This window comes from Oryctolagus cuniculus, chromosome 13, assembly GCF_964237555.1.
Source record: "Oryctolagus cuniculus chromosome 13, mOryCun1.1, whole genome shotgun sequence".
Lineage (NCBI taxonomy): Eukaryota > Metazoa > Chordata > Mammalia > Lagomorpha > Leporidae > Oryctolagus > Oryctolagus cuniculus.
The window spans coordinates 18,628,643-18,649,477 of NC_091444.1; the positions used below are offsets into that span (position 1 = coordinate 18,628,643).

The window sequence follows — 20,835 nt, forward strand, 5'->3', positions numbered from 1 at the left end:
GAAGACCTTTCTCTCTCTCTCTCTCTCTCACTGTCCACTCTGCCTGTCAAAAAAAAATAAAATAAAAAAAATAAAAAATAAAAAAAAGAAGTGGAGCAGCCAGGACTCAAACGGGCACCTATATGGGATGCTGGTGCTGCAGGCGGAGGCTTAATCTAATACACCACAGGTAGCCCTGCTAGTTTTCTTATTACCCTGTCTCATAGGTGTGGTTACATTTTTACAAATTTTAAGGGAGGTACTAGGTTGTCTTAAATAGATACACCATTGAACTCCTGGAGGAGCATAATTTGATACAGGTGTACAGTAAGTAACACCTAGTTACATTTCACCGCATGTTGGATATAATATTACCAAAGTGGTCTGCAGCAATAACTTAACAGGACAGTATTTTCCTCTAGAAAGGCTTTATGCTTCCTTATGCCAAGGGTTTGGGGCAGCTACCGCTCTGGGGTCCCCTTAATCTGACCTCAGCGAGTGAGGTAACGGGAAGCTGAGCTGTAGTTCCCTGCAAGAACCTACTTCCACCTTCTCAGCCACCCTGTCCCTGGGGTGCAAAGGACCAAGGGCTGCAGCCCAAGGTCAGGGCTAACCTTTGACCTGACATTCTGCCCACCTGGGAGGCTGCTAAGTCACTCCTGAGGCCCTGAACCCTGGCTGCAAGTGCCCCCAGAAGCACAGGGCCCCAACACCAGGCCCACCTCCCAGGACCTCCATCTCTTCAGGATCCTGGCCCAGGAATCCCTAATATCACATCAGTTTTCTGATGCCTTCAAACAGATCTTTGTATTTTAAAGATTTACTTATTTATTTGAAAGGCAGAGAGAGAGAGAGAGAGAGAGAGAGAGAGAGAAAGATCTTCTGTTGCTGGCTCACTTCCCAAGTGGCTGCAACAGCTAGGGCCGAGCTAGGCTGAAGCCAGGAGCCAGGAGCTTCATCTGGGTCTCCCACGCTGGTACTAAGAACCTAAATGCTTGGGCATCTTCCACTGCTTTCCCAGGCCATTAGCAGGGAGCTGGATTGGAAGTGGAGCAGCCAGGACTAGAACCAGCACCCAAACAGGATGCCAGTGTTGTCAGCAGTGACTTTACCTACTATGCCCCAACACCAGGCACCAAACAGATTTTTTTTTTTTTTTTTTTTTTTGGAGAGGCAGAGTTAGACAGTGAGAGAGAGAGAGAGAGAAAGGTCTTCCTTCCATTGGTTCACCCCCCAAATGGCTGCCACGGCCGGCACGCTGCGCCAATCCAAAGCCAGGAGCCAGGTGCTTCCTCCTGGTCTCCCATGCCGGTGCAGGGCCCAAGCACTTGGGCCATACTCCACTGCCTTCCCGGGCCACAGCAGAGAGCTGGACTGGAAGAGGAGCAACCGGGACAGAACCAGCACCCCAACTGGGACTAGAACCTGGGTGGCCAGCACCGCAGGTGGAGGATTAGCCTAGTGACCCGTGGCCCTGGCCTCCCAAACAGATTTTTAACATATTTTGTCCAGTCTTTCTCTCTGTCCTCAGTGGGATGGCCAGTGCCAATTACCCCCCCCCCCCCATTTCTGGGAGCAGCCTCACACATAATGTGCTCATGATATGAGAGACGTCTGCATACCCCTGGCCACCTTTGCTTTTGTTAAACCAAGTCAGTTTTGCAGAGTTAGGCCTTGGCTAAAATCAGTTGCTCTCTGTGATAGCAACTGCAGGTTTCCATCCTCAGAGCACCAAGCCCGGGGGTCCGTGCCCGCCGTGGCACAGGGAGCAAACGCACGCACATCGCCGAGGGCCTGCATGGGGAAGAGTGAAGAGCTGACACTGTCCTCCAGTGCGCACTGTGTCACCGCTCCTAGCCCAGACCCAGACCCCAGGGCTCCGCTTTCTTCCCAAAGACGCGCAGAGCGATTCTCCGCCGCTGCAACACCTTTATTTCCCTCAAATCCCACCAAAGCGGCAGAAGAGCCACTCGGTGCTTTTGGGTCCTGAGGCAACAATGTTTGGCAATTCTCAAAAAAGGAAATACAAACCGATTAAGTGTATATAAAACTTCATTAGAAAGAAAAAAAATGCAAATTAAAATAATGAGTTACTATTTCTTCCCTCTGGGTAAAGTGGCCAAGTATTTTTTCTAAGGATAATAAATACCCCATGTTGGTAAGGGGTTCAGAGAAACTAGAGCTCATCGACACTGCTGGAGGTGGGCGCAGTCCCGCCGAGGACCGCGTGCCAGCCAGGGCGCAGCCATCAACAGGGAGCCCTGCGGCTCCACCTCGCACCACACGCACACGTGGGGAGCAGCCCAGGGCGGGCGCAGATCCAGCTACAACGCCACACGCGAAATCAAGCTGGCGGGTTGTTTACACAATGACAGAGCTCACGGGAACACCAGCAGCGCTGGGGTACACGGCGTCTGCCTGCTGACATGGGGAGAGAGCCACCCTCTGCTGTCATAAATAAGTTACAGAAGACTACAGCCTGGTTTCTGTCTGCTTTCAGAAACACTGGACACGTTCCTGTACACGCACACAGAGAAAAGCCCGGGGAAGGACGCGGCCGCCGCGGTGTGGCAGGACTGCAGGCGAAACTGGACACCGATTCTAATTTCACCCAATGAACCGGTGCCACTTCTGCGACTATAAAAGAAAAGCTAAAGCCTACACTTAAGAAACGCTCAGCTTGTGAGGCGGGGGCACAGGAAGCACCGACTGGGTTTTGCGGCTTGGTTCTGTGCCTCGAGGGGCCGCTCCTCTGCGGCTGCTGGAACGGGCATCTCCGCTCACTCCGGCTCCAGGGGAGTGGGCTGGCTGCCCCCTGTCCAGGCTCTGCCTCCCGCGAGGAGCCCAGAGGCAGCTCTGGGGTGAAGGGAGGAGCCCCACAGCTGCGCCAGCAGGGCCAGGCTGACGGCGAGCGCGGATCCTGGGCCGGCACAGTCAGCGGGTACTCAAAGTCTGAGCACGGTGCCCCGTGGGCTCGGTAAATGAGGAGCGCACAAGGGCGGCGCCTCTGCGGATGACACAGCCCACGGCGTCGCGAGTCCGCGGCACAGGCCCGCTCCTTTCAAGTCCTCCACCCCCACCCCCACCGCTGATTCCGCAGAGAAGCCCAAGAGCTGAAGGGAAGACGGCCATGTCTGCCTGCTGTGTTCCAGTCAGAGGCTTCAATGCACAAGTCTGTGAATGCCCGGGAGAGCTACCCTGGCGACACAGTCAGGCATCCGACAAAGTCGCTCTGGGGCCCGTGTGGGCGGGGCTTCCTGAATGAGCCGGAGAAAGGTGGAGCTGCGACCCCCGGCCCCTGCGCACCTTCTGTCACGCGCCCGGGTTGAAGCAAGCAGACAGGCAGCCCTGGGTAAAGCAGAGCCAAGGAGAAAGCAGGGGGCGGGACAGCGTCAGGACGGGCGGGGGAGGGGACCGGAAGCAGGAGGCATGCCCCTGAGGCCTCGGGGAAGCGGGGACCCCTTGACGTGCTCACGCAGCTACATCAGTACCCAGAAGGCGGCAGACACCGCACAGGTCAACCGCCAGTTCTTGTGGGGAGCCGGGGTGGAGCTGAGTCCCCGCCCCGCGTCACTCATGGGAAACCCGTTCCAAGGCCACGTAGAAGCTGTTCTTGTCATCTAGGCAGTGCCAGCCAATCGGTCCAATTTCACAGTCTGCGCAGACCAGAAACTTGATGTTGCCCACGTCCTTGGTGAAGCCCACGTTCTCAAAGATGAACATGTCCTCGACCAGCCAGTGCTCCTGGAGGAGGTCGCCCTCAGGGCTGCTGCCGTCGGCCAGCGCCGGCTTCTTTCTCATGGAAGGCAGGAAGAGCTGCAGGCAGAGAAGGAGAACAGAGCTGGGCTGGCCCCTCACGTGCTGCGCTGCCCCCTAGTGGCCATCTGCAAGGGGGCGGGGAGAGGGACCCTCTTACAAAGTTACAAACCCTGAGGGTGAGTGGCTCCTGGCTGCCCTTACCATGCCTACAAGGCCCTCACTGGTTCTGGTGTCTCCCGACCCATTATGCATCAACCACACCACCTTCTCTTCTTCCTCCATCAGTACAAGTCCACTTTGCCTTCAGAAAGAGATCTTCCATCTGCTGGCTCACTCCCCAAACAGCTGTAACAGCCGGGGCTGAGCCAGGCCAACACCAGCAGCCGGGAACTCCAGGCCAGCTCCTTGGCATTCGGCCCAAATGCATGTTATGCTTTTCACACCGCACCCCACCCCCTAAAGGGCTTTCCTGCTGTTTAAGCTGTGCAGCTTGGTCCCTGGTGGCTCACGTGTATACTGCTGAAACCAGCACCCCAATCAGGGGAACGCACACAGTGCTCCCCCCAACAGGTTCTTCACGCAGCCCCTGACGTTGTCCTATTGTCTGAAATGACCTCAGTGAACTGGCTTCCCTGCCAGGTGTCTCCCTCCACTGGAACCTCAGCTTCCGGAGGCAGGGAGCTGCCGTGCCTGGCTCATTCCCGCATCACCAGGGCTCAGACTAGAACCTGGGTCAGGGCTGGCGCTGTGGTGAAGCAGGTAAAGCTGCCACCTGCGGTGCCGGCATCCCATATGGGCGCCAGTGCTTGTCCCAGCTGCTCCACTTCTAATCCAGCTCTCCGCTATGGACTGGAAAAGCAGCAGAAGATGGCCTTAGTCCTTGGGCCCCTGCACTGCGTGGGAGACCTGGAAGAAGCTCCTGGCTTCAGATCCGCCCAGCTCCAGCCATTGTGGCCATTTGGGGAGTGAACCAGCAGATGGAAGACCTCTCTCTCTGCCTCTGTAACTCCGTTTTTCAAATAAGTGAATAAATCTAATAAGTAAATAAGTAAGAACGACCCTGGGTCTGAACCCATTGGCAGAAATTAAAATATCTGTCGAGAGAACAAGTGCAGGCCCCTAGCGTTGATCTAGTTCATCACATTCCTAAGGAATACAGAGGAAAATCTCTGTCCGGAATGTGGAGAGTCAGCCCAGGATCCCGGCCCCGCCCTCCAGCTACAGGAGAAAGCCTCTGTCACACACAGCAGCTTTGTCCCCACAGGGGCAGGGGACACGCACGGCTGCCCCGGGTGCCACTGCCTCGCTCCTCACCTGGCCCCCTCTTCTGTGCCTCCCATCATCTCCAGGGGCTCAGTGTGCTAGTCTGGCAATCCGGCCGAAAGCACAATTTCAAAAATAATTTTCAAACTGGACTGACAGCCTAAGGGCAGTGACTGTCCTGGGAGGCCGCAGCAGGTGACCACTCGAGGGCTCGGGCCCTGCCCCCCACGTGGGAGACCCAGACGGAGTTCCAGGCTTCTGGCTTGGGCCCGGCCCAGCCCCGCCCATGGAGGCCGTCTGGGGAGTGAACCAGCGGATGGAAGATCACCCTGTCTTTCAAATAAACAGATCTCACAAAAGATCATTCTACGGGGCAGGACATGCACGTGGCTCACTTAGACTACACTTTGCACTTTCCTGCGACTATACTGGTTTTCAATAAAAAAATCTACCTTAGTTATTTTTTCCCATTCTCCTCCCTTGGGGTGATGGTGGTGGAATGAAAAACAAGTCCGTCTTTGAGACCCACTTCCAGTTTGGCAGCCTCGCACCCCACGGACGCAGGGTTCGCGGGGCGTGCCAGGACGCCAGTCCCGTACCCCACGGACGCGCCAGGACGCCAGCCGGCAACACGGACGCAGGGCCCGCGGGGACGCGCCAGGACGGCAGCCCCGCACCCCACGGACGCAGGGCCCGCGGGGACGCGCTTGCTCCTGGCCGTGGAAGGCGTTCGGCCGCAGCGGCGGCTCCGTCACTTTCTCGGGCCGCTGCGGAGCCGGCAGGCGCCGGTCAGGAAGGGGACCGGGCGGTAAGGTCCGGCGGGTGGCGCTGACGCGGGATGGAACCGCATCGCACCGTCGCGGCTGCAGCGGGCCGCGCACCAGGGCCGGGCCGGGGCAGCAGACCCGGGGTCAAGCTTGGCTCGGACGGAGGGCTGCGATGGCCACCGCTGGGCAGGGAGCAGCGAACAGGAACGCGTGCTCTGCAGCCAGCGCGCGGCGGCAACCCAGGGGCGGAGCCTCTGCGAGAGGCGGGGCCTCGAGCCTGGGGGCGGGGCCTAAGGGCCGCGCGAGGAGGGGCGCGGTCTCCGGAAGTCGAGGAGGCAGGACTAAGCCGCCGGCGGCTTCGGCCCCTGTGGGAAAGGGTGCGGGCGTCGGCGCCTCTAACGCGCCTCCCTACCTGTCGGCGGGAGAAGAGAGCGGTTCCTGGCTGCAGCACCCGGGAGCCGCAACGCTGGCACAGCACCGCCTTCCGGTTTCGGCCCTCGGCTGACACTAACTCGCTCAGCTGCTCCGCGGGTTCCATTGCCGCTGCCGCCACAGCCTCCTCCGCCACGATTGCGCAGGCGCTGTCTCCGCTCGCTTTCCCGGACTGCGCGGGCGCGCCTGGGTAGAGGCGGGGCGAGGAGCGGACGGCCACGCCCCCTGCGCCGCCCCGGACGCCACTGCGCAAGCGCGCTCATTCACGGTCGGGCCCGAGTGGCCGAGTGTCGGCTTGGCTTTGTGACAGGATCACTTCCTGGTGTCAGCGACAAATCTCCCTCCCTGCCCAGCTGATCTTGGGGCTTCCCTTAACATTAAGACCTAGAGAGCACTCGGGATGCCCTTCACTCTTGAGTTCTTTGGGTCCCAGGAGTGAATGGGGACACTGTCAACAGCAGGTTTTAGCCGCGTTAGCAAACCCTGGAGGGGCGTGTACCTTTCCGGGACGGGAAGCATGGCGTGGGGGTTTTGATTGGCGTCTGTTGCGGTCATAGTGGCCGCTTACTACGCCGCAGAGCTGAAGTGGTCAGGAACTTGCCGAGTCATCACCCCTCTTCCGTGAGGTGGGCACTCGTGTCCCCAGTGCCCGAGGTCTGAAGGTGCACGGCCCTAGGTGCTGTCACGTTAGGACAGCACGCTTTCTCGCTCCATCGGGTCAGTCTGCAGCGCTCCGGCTTGTACAGCAACACGCCGGGGGTTTCCTCAAAGGGGCAGAGGAAGCCGACTACGAGGGGAAACTGTCATGCGATCCACGTCTGATGGACCCGTCACCCCCGTTTGCATGTTTCTCCTCTACCCTCTTCGTTAATCCCAGGGCTAGCAGCCCGCTAAGCACGGAGGATAGGGTTGGCACTTTGTATCCGAGAACACAGCCCAACGGCACGTGAGAGAGAACCAATGAGCGAGTAATTCTGTCTGCGGAATTAAGAAGCGCTTTACCTAGGCGGCATCGGGCAGGGGTTTAAAAGGCTAGGACTGTCAGGAAAGCGACGTCTCTGAGCGCAGTCTATGCATGAACGAAGGGGAAGTACAGGAGGAGTGAAGACCAGAAAGGTGGAAAGGGCTTAGCTCGCCATGGGGCCAACGTTTGCTAATTTGAACTGTATAATGTGAAGATCCATGGGATTTTGGGCTAAGAGTAACTGTTCATTTTTATTGAAAATCTGCACTTTTCTAAAAGAATGTTTAAGTATTCGAAGGGGAGAATACTACACAGCAGAGAAAGAAATACGGTTATCTTCCATCTGCTGCTGCACTCCCCAAACGTCCACAACAGCCAGGGCTGGTCCAGAGCAATACAGGGGCCCAGCACTGCACTCAGGTCTCCTCTGTGCACGGCTGGGCCGCAGGCACTCAGGCCGCCCTCCGCCGCTTTTCCAGGCACAGTAGCAGGGACTTGATTTGGAAACCAGCGCTCAAATTGGTGCTCTAATCTGGGATGCTGGCATGCCAGGTGGCAGCTTAGCTTGCTGTGTCATGATGCCACCTGCCCCTAAAGAATCTTTTTTAAAAAGTTTATTTGAAAGGCAAAGTGACAGTGAATGAGAATATCTTCCATCCACTGATTCACTCCCCACATACCCACGGTGAATATGGCTTCAGAGCCAGGGCTCAGCCAGGTCAAAGGCAGCTGCCTGGGTCTCCATGCAGGTCTCCCATGTGCATGGCAGGAACCCAAGTACTGAGCCATCACCTGCTGGCTCCCAGGGTGCACGTTAGCAGAAGCAGAGGCAGGAATTAATTCCAGGCACCGATAAGGGGTGTGGCTTAACCCACTGTGCCTGCCCCTGCTGCCTGTTCAGTACCACGATGGTCCTATTTGCTTGAGGAGGGTAACTGATGACAAGATGGAGGTTAGAGTGCAAGAGGGGAGAAGGGTGGAGGTTAGGCATGGGAGGCTCTCGTGAGTCCAGCCGACAGATACAGGCTCCAGCAGAGGGAAGGCAGGCGTACCAAGGGACCGGAACAATTAGAGAGGAAACCAGTGGAACTCTGAAACTTACTGGATGTCTGTACTGTCACACGGATGACACGAGACAGTGACAGCTTTCCTAGGTTAGGTAACTAAGTGGCTGGTTGCCTGTTATGGAGCTGGGAAAACAGGAGGAAGCACCAAACCAGGGGTGTGTGTGTGTGCACGCGTGTGTGCGCACGCACACGAAGGTGAGCAAGAGGGAAGAGTGGACAGCAGCAGTGAGCTTTTTTTTTTTTTTTTTTTTTTGACAGGCAGAGTGGACAGTGAGAGAGAGAGACAGAGAGAAAGGTCTTCCTTTGCCGTTGGTTCACCCTCCAATGGCCGCCGCGGCCGGCGCGCTGCGGCCGGCGCACCGCGCTGATCCGATGGCAGGAGCCAGGAGCCAGGTGCTTTTCCTGGTCTCCCATGGGGTGCAGGGCCCAAGCACCTGGGCCATCCTCCACTGCACTCCCTGGCCACAGCAGAGGGCTGGCCTGGAAGAGGGGCAACCGGGACAGAACCGGCGCCCCGACCGGGACTAGAACCCGGTGTGCCGGCGCCGCTAGGCGGAGGATTAGCCTATTGAGCCGCGGCGCCGGCCTGCAGCAGTGAGCTTTCTATGCTGACTTTGCTGCTGCGGCTGCAGTTTATGAACCACCTCTCAGTGTGGCCTGAAACTCGTCGTCAGCCTCCCAGCTCCCCTTCACTGCCTCCCCCTCCAGCTGCCTGGCCCTGGCCCTCCTCTTGAGACGGAGTGAGCCTCACTGTGCAGGCACTGGTTCTCGGGGCAGGCGAGGCCGGTGGCCTCTTCCGGGAAAATCACCGCCTCTGGGGCCCTTCCTCCTGTCCGCCCTGGGAACATCAGTTCTGCGATTCTGTGGGCCTGTCCCGTACAGCTGCGTGTCACACGCCATAAATCGAGGCACAGAAAGACGACTAGGCCGATGGAAACCATGCCGTTCAGTGGGCACTAAACGAGCTCAAGATGGCGTCTTTGCTCCCTTTGGTTTCCCAGTCCATTTCAGGTGCGAGAGCAGCCAGTGAATTCGGCACATCCAGATAAACGTGGTGAGGACCTCCTGCCGGGGCAGTGGCTACCTCTTACCTGGGTCTAGCAGAGCTGGTGGCAAACACACCAGGTGAACACGCTGAGTTGGGACCTGCAGCTGACCCCTACACCCGGTCCTCCAAAATGCCTGCTGAAGGCACAGCTGATAAGCCATGTACTCTCTGAAGTCATTTGACACAGTTGCTTTTTAATGTTTTCTTAAAAAAATACAAAGGAAATAAACTCTGTAGGGCAATACAGCTCAGGAAAAGAGGGGGGAAATGGAGCTGCAAAGCGGAGGGCAAGGGCTCCCTCGCTTAGGTTTTCACGTTCCCACACTCACAATACATAAAGCAAGAATTTCACCGCACGACGCAGACGAGCCTTGGAAGGCGGCTCTGAGATGGTGACCACAGAGGTACCGAAACGAAGAAAGGAACTTGTCCTTGTCCCGGGATGAATAAAGTCCACTCTAGGGAGAGGTGAATGTACCAAGCACAGCAGTAAAGACCACTCCCTGGGAGAAGCGCGCCCTTAAGAGAACGGGGCAGTGATCGGCTGCTGGACAACGAGGCTACTGCCCCTCCCCAAATAAATAGTGTGGAAGTGTCAGAGCCTGGCAGGGCCTACTCCACCCATTCGAGACAAACGCTGCGTGGCCAGGTGCGCCCGGCAGGGACTAAGACTGTGAAAGCACAGGTACCTCTAGTGGTCCCCAGGTGCACCAAACTCCCACGTCGACGCCAGCTCCTCTCAGCCCAACAAGGGTTCACTCTGTTACTGTTTCCAGTGCTGAGATGCACAACACTCTACAGAGACCCCGGCAAGCAAAAGGTCCTTCTAAAACATCCGTCCTTGTCAGGCTTCCCGGTTCTTCCGCAGCGGTGTCCTGGGCTCACACCCAGTCCACTGAGCTCCGCTGACTTCCCTGTCTGACTCAGTTCTGAACCAGCAATCCTGCTGCGCTGAGTGCGTGTCAGATCCCTCTCTCCTGGGGCCCCCAGTCTGGCCAGGGTTCTCTCCTTTGCTTCCCTCCAGGGTGGAACTCTGTTGTCCCTAGCTACCTGTAGGTTACAAAGATACTTGCTTCTGGAGGAAGAAAGCCTGTATCCTTCCCATCACCCAGGCTGGATATTGTCCACGTCTAGGTGGCCACAGGCACCTCAACTCTGCAATATCCGAGGCACAACATATATATATTCTCCCAAGCACACGGTAAGTTAGAAGCGACAAGAAAGCGCTCCCCAGACCAGAGGGTCAGGTGATCTGGTCTCACAGCCACACACTGTGCACGGTCTTCCCTTGACCATCTGTCACCCGCCTGCTGAGGGTCCACTACCAGCACGAGGGGGAGTGTGTGTCAAATAAGCACAACCATCAGGGCACCGGTGCCTGCAGCCACCCTGTTCACACAGTGAGAACCAGACATTCTGGAAAGGATCCTTGACTCTCCGCAACTGTCCCTCGGGCCAGTCACTGGCTCTGGCTGGAGCGCCAACAGCGGTCACTTCTCTCGGAGGACACACACACCAGCGTCGCAGCGCTGGGTTCCCATGGACGTCACGACTTCCCAGCTGTCAATGATGGGGTCATAGCACTCAATGCTGCTCAGCAGGGAATTCCCGTCATATCTAAGGAGGACAAAGCAGAGAAAGAAATGAACTCTCTGTCTCTCCCCACACTAATGGTTCCTTAAAGGTTGTCACTGGAGCTGTTTCTCCCAGCCCAAACCCTGTCTCCATCCACCAACGACTGATGACCGGGTCCCCCAGACTTGCCCTGGATGGATGACGACTCTGGCCTGCTGTCTAAATCCTCACCCTGCGATTGCATAGAGCCTCCCCCGAAGCACCGTGGCCCCTACATAGCATCGTGGGGTGGTCATACTAGTGACAGTTGTCCAGGAATCCGTACGGATGTTGTACGCTTCGACAGAAGAAAGGTGGGCTGTACCATCAAATCCCCCCACCACATAAATATGGTCATTCAGCAGGGCTACTCCAGCACCTGGAGAAAAAGACGGTATTAGCAAATGAATGGTACGAAGCCTCGGCTCTGAGGTTTAGAAACAAAACGCGGTCACTCATGGCTGGGTGAATTTTAGGGTAGCTGAGGGACACGGAGGGGGTTTGGACAGGCCTGGCATAATCTAGTCCAGCACAGGTTATCCCGTGTGCAAACTCTCCAGCCAGGACTTGAAGCGATGAGAGGAAACCGCAATGGTCCCCCTCTTCGCTTTCATTAACTCGGACCCCACTCTTCCTCCGGAGAAAAGGGGACAGGAAAAGGAGGCAGTGAGGTGACGGGGGCAAAGGAGCACGTTTTACCCGGAAGTGAACCAGAGGATCTGCTCAGCGTTCTGTGCCTCCTGCAGCTCCGCCCTCCACTCCAAAAAGCTCTTGGTGGGGCGGGCGGGGCGGTGCAGCAGGTTAGGCTGCCACCTGCAAAGCCGGCATCCCCTACGAACAACGGTTCACCTCCTGGCTGTCCCCCTTCTGATCCAGCTTCCTACTAATGTGCCTGGGAACGCAGCAGCAGATGGCCCAAGAACACGGGCCCCTGCCACCCACATGGGAGACCTGGATGGAGTTCCTGGCTCCTAGCTTTGGTCTGGCCCAGTACTGGTCATTACAGCCATTCGGGGAGTGAACCAGCAGAAGAGCGAGCTCTGTGTCTGTCTCCCACTCACCCACTATAACCCTGCTCTTCAAATAAAACAAACAAGAAGCTCTCAGTGAAGAGCTACTCTTCTGTTCCGACACACTAGCGACTGCATTTCTTTCTTTTTTTTTTTTTTTTAAGATTTATTTATTTATTTGAAAGTCAGAGTTACACAGAGAGAAGGAGAGGCAGAGAGAGAGAGAGAGAAAGAGAGAGAGAGAGAGAGGTCTTCTATCAGCTGGTTCACTCCCCAATTGGCTGCAATGAAAGGAACTGCGCCGATCCGAAGCCAGGAGCCAGGAGCTTCTTCCAGGTCTCCCACGTGGGTGCAGGGGCCCAAGGACTTGGGCCATCCTCCACTGCTTTCCCAGGCCATAGCAGAGAGCTGGATGGGACATGGAACAGCCGGGACTAGAACTGGCGCCCATATGGGACGCTGGCACCACGGCGATGGCTTTACCCGTTACACCACAGCGCCGGCCCCGAGACTGCAATTCGCACACAGTATTTAACATATGTTACAAACAAACCTGTACTTGGTAGTTCAGGGAAGGAACAAAGAAAAAAAAAGATGAATAAAACAAGATGGGGGCTGCCCTCAAGTTTATCATCTGGTTGAAAGTGAGAGTCACTGGTGTCCTGGTCTCCAGAGAGCAGAGACAAGAGGGAGCCGGCGGCTGACTATTAACACGGGGTCAGCTACACAGGGGTCAGCGGTGAAACCTGACTTGCTGCCCCCTGTGCTGGGACCACACCACCACCACTGCACGCGCACCATCTATCCATCCTCAGATCTCACTGGTCTTACCAGAACGCTTGGTGGCCATTGGTGTGACATTAGTCCAGTGTCCTGTATGAGGGTCGTATTTCTCAACTGAATTTAAGATATTCAAGCCATCATATCCTCCTGCAAGACAGAGCCGAGACCATTCTGGAGAGGACTGTGAGTGCTGCAGCCTCTCCCAGCCGGCTCTTCCATGGTTCCAGCACTCCCACAGGTTTTTTTTTTTTTTTGACAGGCAGAGTGGACAGTGAGAGAGAGAGAGACAGAGAGAAAGGTCTTCCTTTGCTGTTGGTTCACCCTCCAATGGCCGCCGCGGCCAGCGCACCATGCTGATCCGAAGCCAGGAGCCAGGTGCTTCTCCTGGTCTCCCATGGGGTGCTGGGCCCAAGCACTTGGGCCATCCTCCACTGCACTCCCGGGCCACAGCAGAGAGCTGGCCTGGAAGAGGGGCAACCGGGACAGAATCCGGCGCCCCGACCGGGACTAGAACCCGGTGTGCCGGCGCCGCAAGGCGGAGGATTAGCCTAGTGAGCTGCGGCGCCGGCCTAGCATTCCCACAGTTCTAATACACTGCACACACAGAGCGGACTGCCACTCACGAGGGGACGCGTTCTGACACAGACCAGGGTTTCGCTGCAGGAGTCTATGAACTTCATTCTGGCCCAAAGGGACCCCCAGCCGGAGGCTCCTGCACCCCAGGCTGCATACCTAGACAGTAGATCACTCCGCTGGCCACTACCAGGCCAGCACCCTCCCGGGCTGTCTGCATGTCTCCCAGCATGCTCCACTGGTCAATGTTTGGGTCGTACCGCTCCATACTGGTGTGACGCCTGCTTCCATCAAAGCCTCCAGAGACATAGATCATATCTGCCCAGAATGAACAAATTGTAGATTTGAGAGAATGACACATTTCCAAGGACTCTTTACTCTACAAACTCTTTTTTTGACAGGCAGAGTTAGACAGTGAGAGAGAGAGAGAGAGAGAAAGAGAGTTATAGACAGTGAGAGAGAGACAGAGAGAAAGGTCTTCCTTCCGTTGGTTCACTCCCCTAATGGCTGCTACGGCCGGCTCTGCGCTGATCCGAAGCCAGGAGCTGGGTGCTTCCTCCTGGTCTCCCATGCAGGTGCAGGGCCCAAGGACTTGGGCCATCGTCCACTGCACTCCCGGGCCATAGCAGAGAGCTGGACTAGAAGAGGAGCAACCAGGACAGAACCTGGCACCCCAACCGGGACTAGAACCCAGGGTGCCGGCGCCGCAGGCAGAGAATTATCCTAGTGAGCCACAGCACCAGCCTCCTCTACAAACTCTCCACAGGTTCTTCAAACGCCTGGGAGCAAAAGCAAAATGTTTAATTACGTCTTCTGGACAAGGACAGCAGCACAGTCAAGACATCTAAAAAGAACAGGATACGATGAAATCCTTCAAAGTGTCTGAAGCCAACATGGGAGCCTGTAGGAAGACACCCACTGCCAGTTCCCCAGCCAGCGTACTGGAATTTACCAACTTTGTAGTCAGTGTTGAAATATCCACAAATATTAAATAGCTTCTGTAACTGATACTTCTAGGGCAAAAAGGACCACGTGGGCTTACCAATTTTTTCTTCAGGTTTCATGTTCCTAACAACAGGAGAGGTGGGAACCCTGATCTGGCACATGCAGCCCTGTGCACCCAACCTACCTACCTCCCAGGGTGGTAGCTCCCGCGAGGCCTCGGCGGACGTTCATAGGAGCCACCGAGTACCAGACCCCGTCCTCGTCCGCCGTGTAGTCCAGACACTCCACGGAACTGAGGCGGGAGCGGCCGTCATAGCCTCCGACCACGTAGATCCGGTCGTGGAGGGACACTGAGGCCACGTAGCGTCTCTTCCGCGTGATGCTCTAGGGGTTGGGAGGGAAGAGGTGCACAGCATTTCCGGCAGGTGAGTCTGGGGCTGCAGCTCTCGCCAGCCCGCTGTGTGTGTCCACGCACATCTGTCGCTTCACCTGCCACCACCAGCCTTCCCTGAGGCACTGGTTCCTGCGCACGTGGCCTCACTGTCCACTGAACGCAAGGCTTGCTGTGCTGCGTGGAGATGCAGGCCCGCGACACAGCTGCCTCTTCCCAAGCTGCCTCGAGACTTAACGGCTTTCTTGCCCACCACCTCTTTCCTTTCCAGAGGCCTGGGCTAACTGACTGGCACAGCTCTCCCACGTTGCTAATCAAAGGGCCAGAATTCATAGGCCCTAAAGGGTAGGAGGAGGATCGATCAAAAAAGTTCCATGCTTTCTCAGAAATTATCCTTCATTCAACACTAAAATAGACACATACCGAGGGAGAACAATATGAACTTCTGAGTTCAATAAACACGAGTTCAATTTAATAATCTTCAACAGTTTCATCTATTTGTTTAATTTATATGAAAGGCTGACAGAGAGACACCTCCCATCTACTGATTCATTCCCCAAATGCCTGCAGTAACTGGGGCTGGGCCAGGCCAAAAGCCAGAAACCAGCAGCCAGGAACTCGACCTAGGCCCCCATATGGGTGGCAAGGACCCAAGTACTTGAGTCATCAACCGTTTGGCCCCAGGGTGCACTTGGACAGAATGCTGGAATACAGAGCAGCGCTGAGACGTGAGCCAGGCACTCTGGTAGGGGACGTGGGTGTCCCAAGTGGCATCTTAACCAGTGCACCAAATGTCCACCCCAATTTAACACTGAGTTCAGTAGGACACAGCATGACCAATGAAGCATGCTGGGAGTCATGCAGGCCACCTACACAGGCACTTGACCAGTGGGACAAGCTGAATTTCATTTGACACAGGGCCACAGACACTTATTTCTAAAGCCTAACTTTCTAAAGTCAGGACCTCGGCTCCCTGAGCATCTTCCATGCACGGACAAGGCCGTGATGGTGAGAACATCACGCTGCCTGTGGGCCTTTCTGCTCTTCCAGCTGCATTCGTTACAACCCAGGTCAGCGTCTGTGCACATTGAAGCTCTCTCCCCACAAACCACCCCTCACTCACGGGCAAAAAGCTCCACTCCTGAGTCTTGGGGTCATACTTTTCTACCACGTCGATGGGAGACTGCTGGCTTCCGAAGCCCCCAACCACCAGAAGCACCTCATTGGCTCCTAAGGACAAAGGCAGAAAAAGACAGGTGACCTCATCACAGCGGCCTGGGTACCTCCCCCCCCCCCCCCCCGGGAAGTGCACGCAGCAGTTCCAGGACGCCCTGTCTGACGTGGCTGAGAGAAGCAACTGGAGAAAGGAATCCCATCACAGACTGCCTAGGAGGAGATTACTGCTGTTAGAGGCTCTAGCTCTGGAGGACTGAAGCTCTGGAGCCTACGTGTGGCCCACACTGAAACTCTGGACGGCCAGGTTGAACACATCACCACACCATCCTCACCTACCCGGCTGGCGCTGCCACCATAACTGAGGTCTCACCTGTGGGTGGGAGGCACAGGCACTCTTGGCTCACGCCAGGCTGGATGGGCACTCACACGGGGGGATTTTTCTTTTTAATATCTGTGTATTTAGTATTTAGTTTTATCTAAAAGGCAGGGTGACAGAGGAAGAGAGGGAGGGAGAGAGACAGAGATCTTCCATCCACTGGTTCACCTCCTAAATGATGTCCATGGCTGGGGCTGGGCCAAGCTAAAGCCAGGAGCCTGGAACTCCATCTGGGTTTCCCACATGGGTGGCAGGACCCAAACACTTGGGCCATGTTTTGTGTTGTTTTTCTTTTTTAAAGGTTTATTTTATTTAGTTGAAAGGCAGTTACAGAGAGGCAGAGAGAGAAAGAGAGAAAGAGAGAAAGAGAGAAAGAGAGAGAGAGAGAGAGAGAGAGAGAGAGAGAAAGAGATGTCTTCCATCTACTGGTTCACTCCCTAGATGGCCGCAACAGCCGGATCTGCTCTGATCTGAAGCCAGGAGCCAGGAGTCTCTTCCAGGTCTCCCACATGGGTGCAGGGACCCAAGTGTCTGGGCCATCTTCTATTGCCTTTCTAGTCCACAGCAGAGAGCTGGATCAGAAGTGAAGCAGCTGGGACCCTAACCGGCACTCATATGGGATGCTGGCACTGCAGGCGGCAGCTTTACCCACTATGCCACAGCGCTGGCCCTTGCTGCCTTCTTAAGTTCATTAGCAGGAAGGTGGATTGGAAGTGGGGCAGCCGGGAATGGAACTGGCACTCTGATATGGGATGCTGGCATTCCAAGTGCCAGCCTCACCCGCTGTACCACAATGTGGGTGCAGTACTTTTTTTTTTTTTTTTAAATAACAGAGAAAGAACATTCTAACTTTGTCACAAAAATGTTGAAGGTTGAGGCTTAGGAACCAAAGAGCAGGTTTTTAGAATCTCTTTTCCATGATCATTTACTTTTCCACTGAGTCGACTGCAAGATCACATCCCCTGCCAATTCAGCCACAGACGCAGATTTCCTGGGAAGTCCTTCTCCATTCTGTGGAGGCGCGGCAGCCTCCGCTTCCCCTGGGGGATTATTCTGAGGAGACTTCTTACCTGTGCACTGGCTCTTCTGGAACTCAAGGGGGAGCAGTTTACGGGGGGTTTGGACAACTCAATGCTCAGGAGATGTGTAGGAGCCCAGTGACCCGGACCTTTTAAAAAACCTGGACTTCAAAGAGCAAATGTAGTAGATTGGGGCTGAGAAGAAACACAGATAAACCCCTACGGGGCCGGCGCCGCGGCTCACTAGGCTAATCCTCTGCCTTGCGGCGCCGGCACACCGGGTTCTAGTCCCCGTCAGGGCGCCGGATTCTGTCCCGGTTGCCCCTCTTCCAGGCCAGCTCTGCTGTGGCCAGGGAGTGCAGTGGAGGATGGCCCAAGTCCTTGGGCCCTGCACCCACATGGGAGACCAGGAGAAGTACCTGGCTCCTGCCATCGGATCAGCGCAGTGCGCCGGCTGCAGTGCGCAGGCCGCGGCGGCCATTGGAGGGTGAACCAACGGCAAAGGAAGACCTTTCTCTCTGTCTCTCTCACTGTCCACTCTGTCAAAAAAAAAAAAAAAAAAAACATTGTTACAATATTCTTAGGCATTTAAGATGTTCATAGTTTTGGGTTATATACCTTGCAATGAATATCCTTGAAGATGAAACTTTATTTGGTCTTTTTTTTTTTTAAGAATTATTTTATTTATTTGAAAGACAGAGTTACAGGTTACAGAGAGAGGTGGAGCAAGAGAGAGAGAGGTCTCCTATCCTGCTGGTTTACTCCCCAAATGACTGTGACAGTCAGAGCTGAGCTGATCTGAAGCCAGGAGCCAGGAGCCTTTTCCAGGTCTCCCACGTGGGTGCAGGGGCCCAAGAACCTGGGCCATCTTCCACTGCTTTCCCAGGCCACAGCAGAGAGCTGGATTGGAAGAGGAGCAGCTGGGACTAGAACCGGTGCTCATATAGGATGCCGGTACTGCAGGCTGCAGCTTTACCCACTACTCCACAGTGCCGGCCCCTATTTGGTCTTTTAAAAAGATGTATTTTCTTATTAATTTGAAAGGCAGAATGACAGAGAGAAAAAGAAAAGTTGGAAAGAAATAGAGCTTCTCCATCTTCTGGTTTACTCCCAAATCCCTGCAATGGCCAAGCTGGGCCAGGCCGAGGCCAGGAGCCAGGAGCTTCCTCCAGGTCTCCCATGTGGGTAGCAGGGGCCCAAGGACTTGGGCCATCTTCCACGCTTTCCCGGGTACATTAGCAGGGAGCTCTATCGGCAGTGGTGCAGCCGGGACTTGAACTGGCACCCATATGGGATGCTCTCGCTGTGTGGTGGCTTAACTTGCTTTGCCATAATGCCAGCCCATGCAGCAATTTTTAAAAATTTTGAGCTAGTCAAGTAACCTCGAAGGAGTCTACGTTTTTCTCCTTTGGAGGTTCTGAACCAGGGAGAGAAGGGGAAGATGGCAGTTGTTGTTTAATGGGTACAGCTTTCAGTTTTGCGAGACGAAAAGTATCCTAGACATTGACTGTACAACGATGGAATGTATTTAACACTCTGAAACCCTACACTTACAAATTAAAATGATAAATTTTATGTTGCATATATTTTAAAATTAATGAAAGAAAAAAGGGGTAGAAGTTTGGCATAAGCTGTTAGGACACCAATTGGCACACCCACATCCCACAGTGGAGTGCCTGGGTCTGAGTCCCAGCCCCACTTCCGATTCTAGCTTCCTTCTTTTTTCTTTTTTTTAAAAGATTTATTTATTTATTTGAAATTCAGTTATACAGAAAGAGGAGAGGCAGAGAGAGAGAGGACTTCCATCTGCTGGTTTACTCCCCAGATGGCCACAATGGCTAGAGCTGCGCTCATCTGAAGCCAGGAGCCAGGAGCCAGGAGCTTTCTCCAGGGATCCCAAGCAGGTGCAGGGGCCCAAGGACTTGGGCCATCTTCTACTGCTTTCCTAGGCCATAGCAGAGAGCTGGATCGGAAGAGGAGCAGCCGGGACCAGAACCGGCGCTCATATGGGATGCCGGCGCTTCAGGCCGGAGCGTAAACCCACTGCACCACAGCACTGGCCCCCTCTAGCTTCCTTCTAATGAGCACTTTAAGGGGTGGTGGGAGACGACAGATCAAGCACTTGGGTTCCTGACACCCACACAGCAGACCTGGGTTGAGTTCTGGATTCAGGATGCCCAGCCCTATCTGTTGTGGACAATGGTGAGTGGACTGGCAGATGATCCCTGTCTCTATCTTCTAAATAAGCAAACATACATACAATTAAAGAATTTTTAAAAAAGTATTCCATCCAAAGTCTATACAAATATTTTCCTATAGTTTCTTCCAGGCGTTCACATTTAATCCTATGGTCTATCTTGTGTTGACATAAATATCTTTGTATATAGTATGAGAGACACATGTTGTCATCCAGCAGGGGTGAACAGAACAGAACCATGTGCAATAATTTCTTTTTTTTTTTTTTTTTAGATTTATTTTATTTATTTGAAATACAGAGTTACAGAGAGAGGTAGAGAGAGAGAGAGAGAGAGAGAGAGAGAGGTCTTCCATCCGCTGGTTCACTCCCCAGATGGCCGCAACAGCCAGGGCTGGGCCAGGCTGAACCAGGAGCCAGGAGCTTCTTCTGGGTCTCCCACGTGGGTGCAGGGGCCCAAGAACTTGCTATCCCAGGCCATAGCAGAGGGCTGGATCAGAAGAGGAGCAGCTGGGACTAGAACTGGCGCCCATATGGGATGCCAACACTGCAGGCCAGGGGGCTTTACCCACTACGCCAGAGCACCGGCCCCTGCAATAACTTCTCTAAGAGTTTCCTCTCAAACAATGCAGTATCTGGGAGGATAGGGTTGTGGCCCAGAGGGCTGGGACACACGCATCCCATTCTGAGTCCCAGCTGCTCTGCTTCCAACTCAGCTCCCTGCTAACGTGCCTGAGAAGGCAGCAGAAGATGGCCCAAGTCCTTGAGCCTCTGCTACCCATGTGGGAGTCCAAGATGGAGTTTCTGGATCCTGGCTTTGGCCTGGCCCACACCTGGTTGCTGTGGCCATTTGGGTAGTGACAAGAACATGGACAATGTCTTTTTCTGTATCTCTTCCTCTGTCACTTGCCTTTCAAATAAATAAATAAATATATTTTGGAAAAAACAAAACAAAAGAGGTCTTTGGGTGGTGGTGGGATTATGGAAGATCTTTATTTTTTGCTTCTCTGTATTTCTAAAATTTCTCCACTGAACATGTAGTGCTTGTGCCATTAAAAAACTATAGGGGGAGAGCTGGCATAGTGGCGCAGCAGGCTAAACTGCTGCCTGCGACACCGGCATCCTATTTGAGGGCTGGTTTGAGTCCTGGATGATCCACTTCTGATCCAGCTGCCGTGGGATGGCAGCAGAAAATGGTCCAAGTGCTTGGGACCCTGCACCCACATGGGAGACCCAGACGGAGTTCCAGGCTCTTGGCTATGGCCTGGTCCATTTGGGGAGTGAACCAGCAGATGGAAGACTCTCTGTCTCTTCCCCTCTCTCTGTAAATCTGCCTTTCAAATACATCTTTATATATAATATATATATATTATATATATATATTTATATATATAATATATATAATATATAATATATATATATAACATACACACATATGTATATGGGGGACAGACCACTTTCAACTGCACTGGGCT

General features: G+C 54.6%; 2 protein-coding genes across 14 annotated transcripts in view; both read right to left on the minus strand.

Moving 5' to 3' along the window:
• Positions 1–1,888: 1,888 nt before the first annotated feature.
• RABIF (RAB interacting factor) lies at positions 1,889–6,673 on the minus strand. The gene is made up of 2 exons (XM_002717588.5): positions 6,181–6,673; positions 1,889–3,795 (listed from the first exon to the last, which is right to left on the minus strand). The coding sequence occupies exons 1-2, from the start codon at positions 6,304–6,306 to the stop codon at positions 3,550–3,552; spliced, it is 372 nt and encodes a 123-aa protein (XP_002717634.3). The 5' UTR covers positions 6,307–6,673; the 3' UTR covers positions 1,889–3,549.
• A 2,780-nt stretch (positions 6,674–9,453) lies between these two features.
• The window catches only part of KLHL12 (kelch like family member 12), a 31,935-nt gene continuing 20,553 nt past the window's right edge, over positions 9,454–20,835 (minus strand). For 4 of the 13 annotated variants that reach the window (XM_070055099.1, XM_070055098.1, XM_070055100.1 and 1 more), the window contains exons 7-13: positions 17,586–17,705; positions 15,719–15,825; positions 14,393–14,588; positions 13,419–13,577; positions 12,735–12,833; positions 11,086–11,272; positions 9,454–10,896 (exon numbers count right to left, since the gene is read on the minus strand). In XM_070055099.1, coding sequence (XP_069911200.1) covers positions 10,770–10,896; positions 11,086–11,272; positions 12,735–12,833; positions 13,419–13,577; positions 14,393–14,588; positions 15,719–15,825; positions 17,586–17,705 — 995 coding nt within the window. In that variant the 3' untranslated portion in view covers positions 9,454–10,769. Of the gene's footprint in view, positions 10,897–11,043; positions 11,273–12,734; positions 12,834–13,418; positions 13,578–14,392; positions 14,589–15,718; positions 15,826–17,585; positions 17,706–20,835 lie in introns of all 13 variants that reach the window. The other 9 variants (XM_008268567.4, XM_002717587.5, XM_070055097.1 and 6 more) reach the window with 8 other exon arrangements.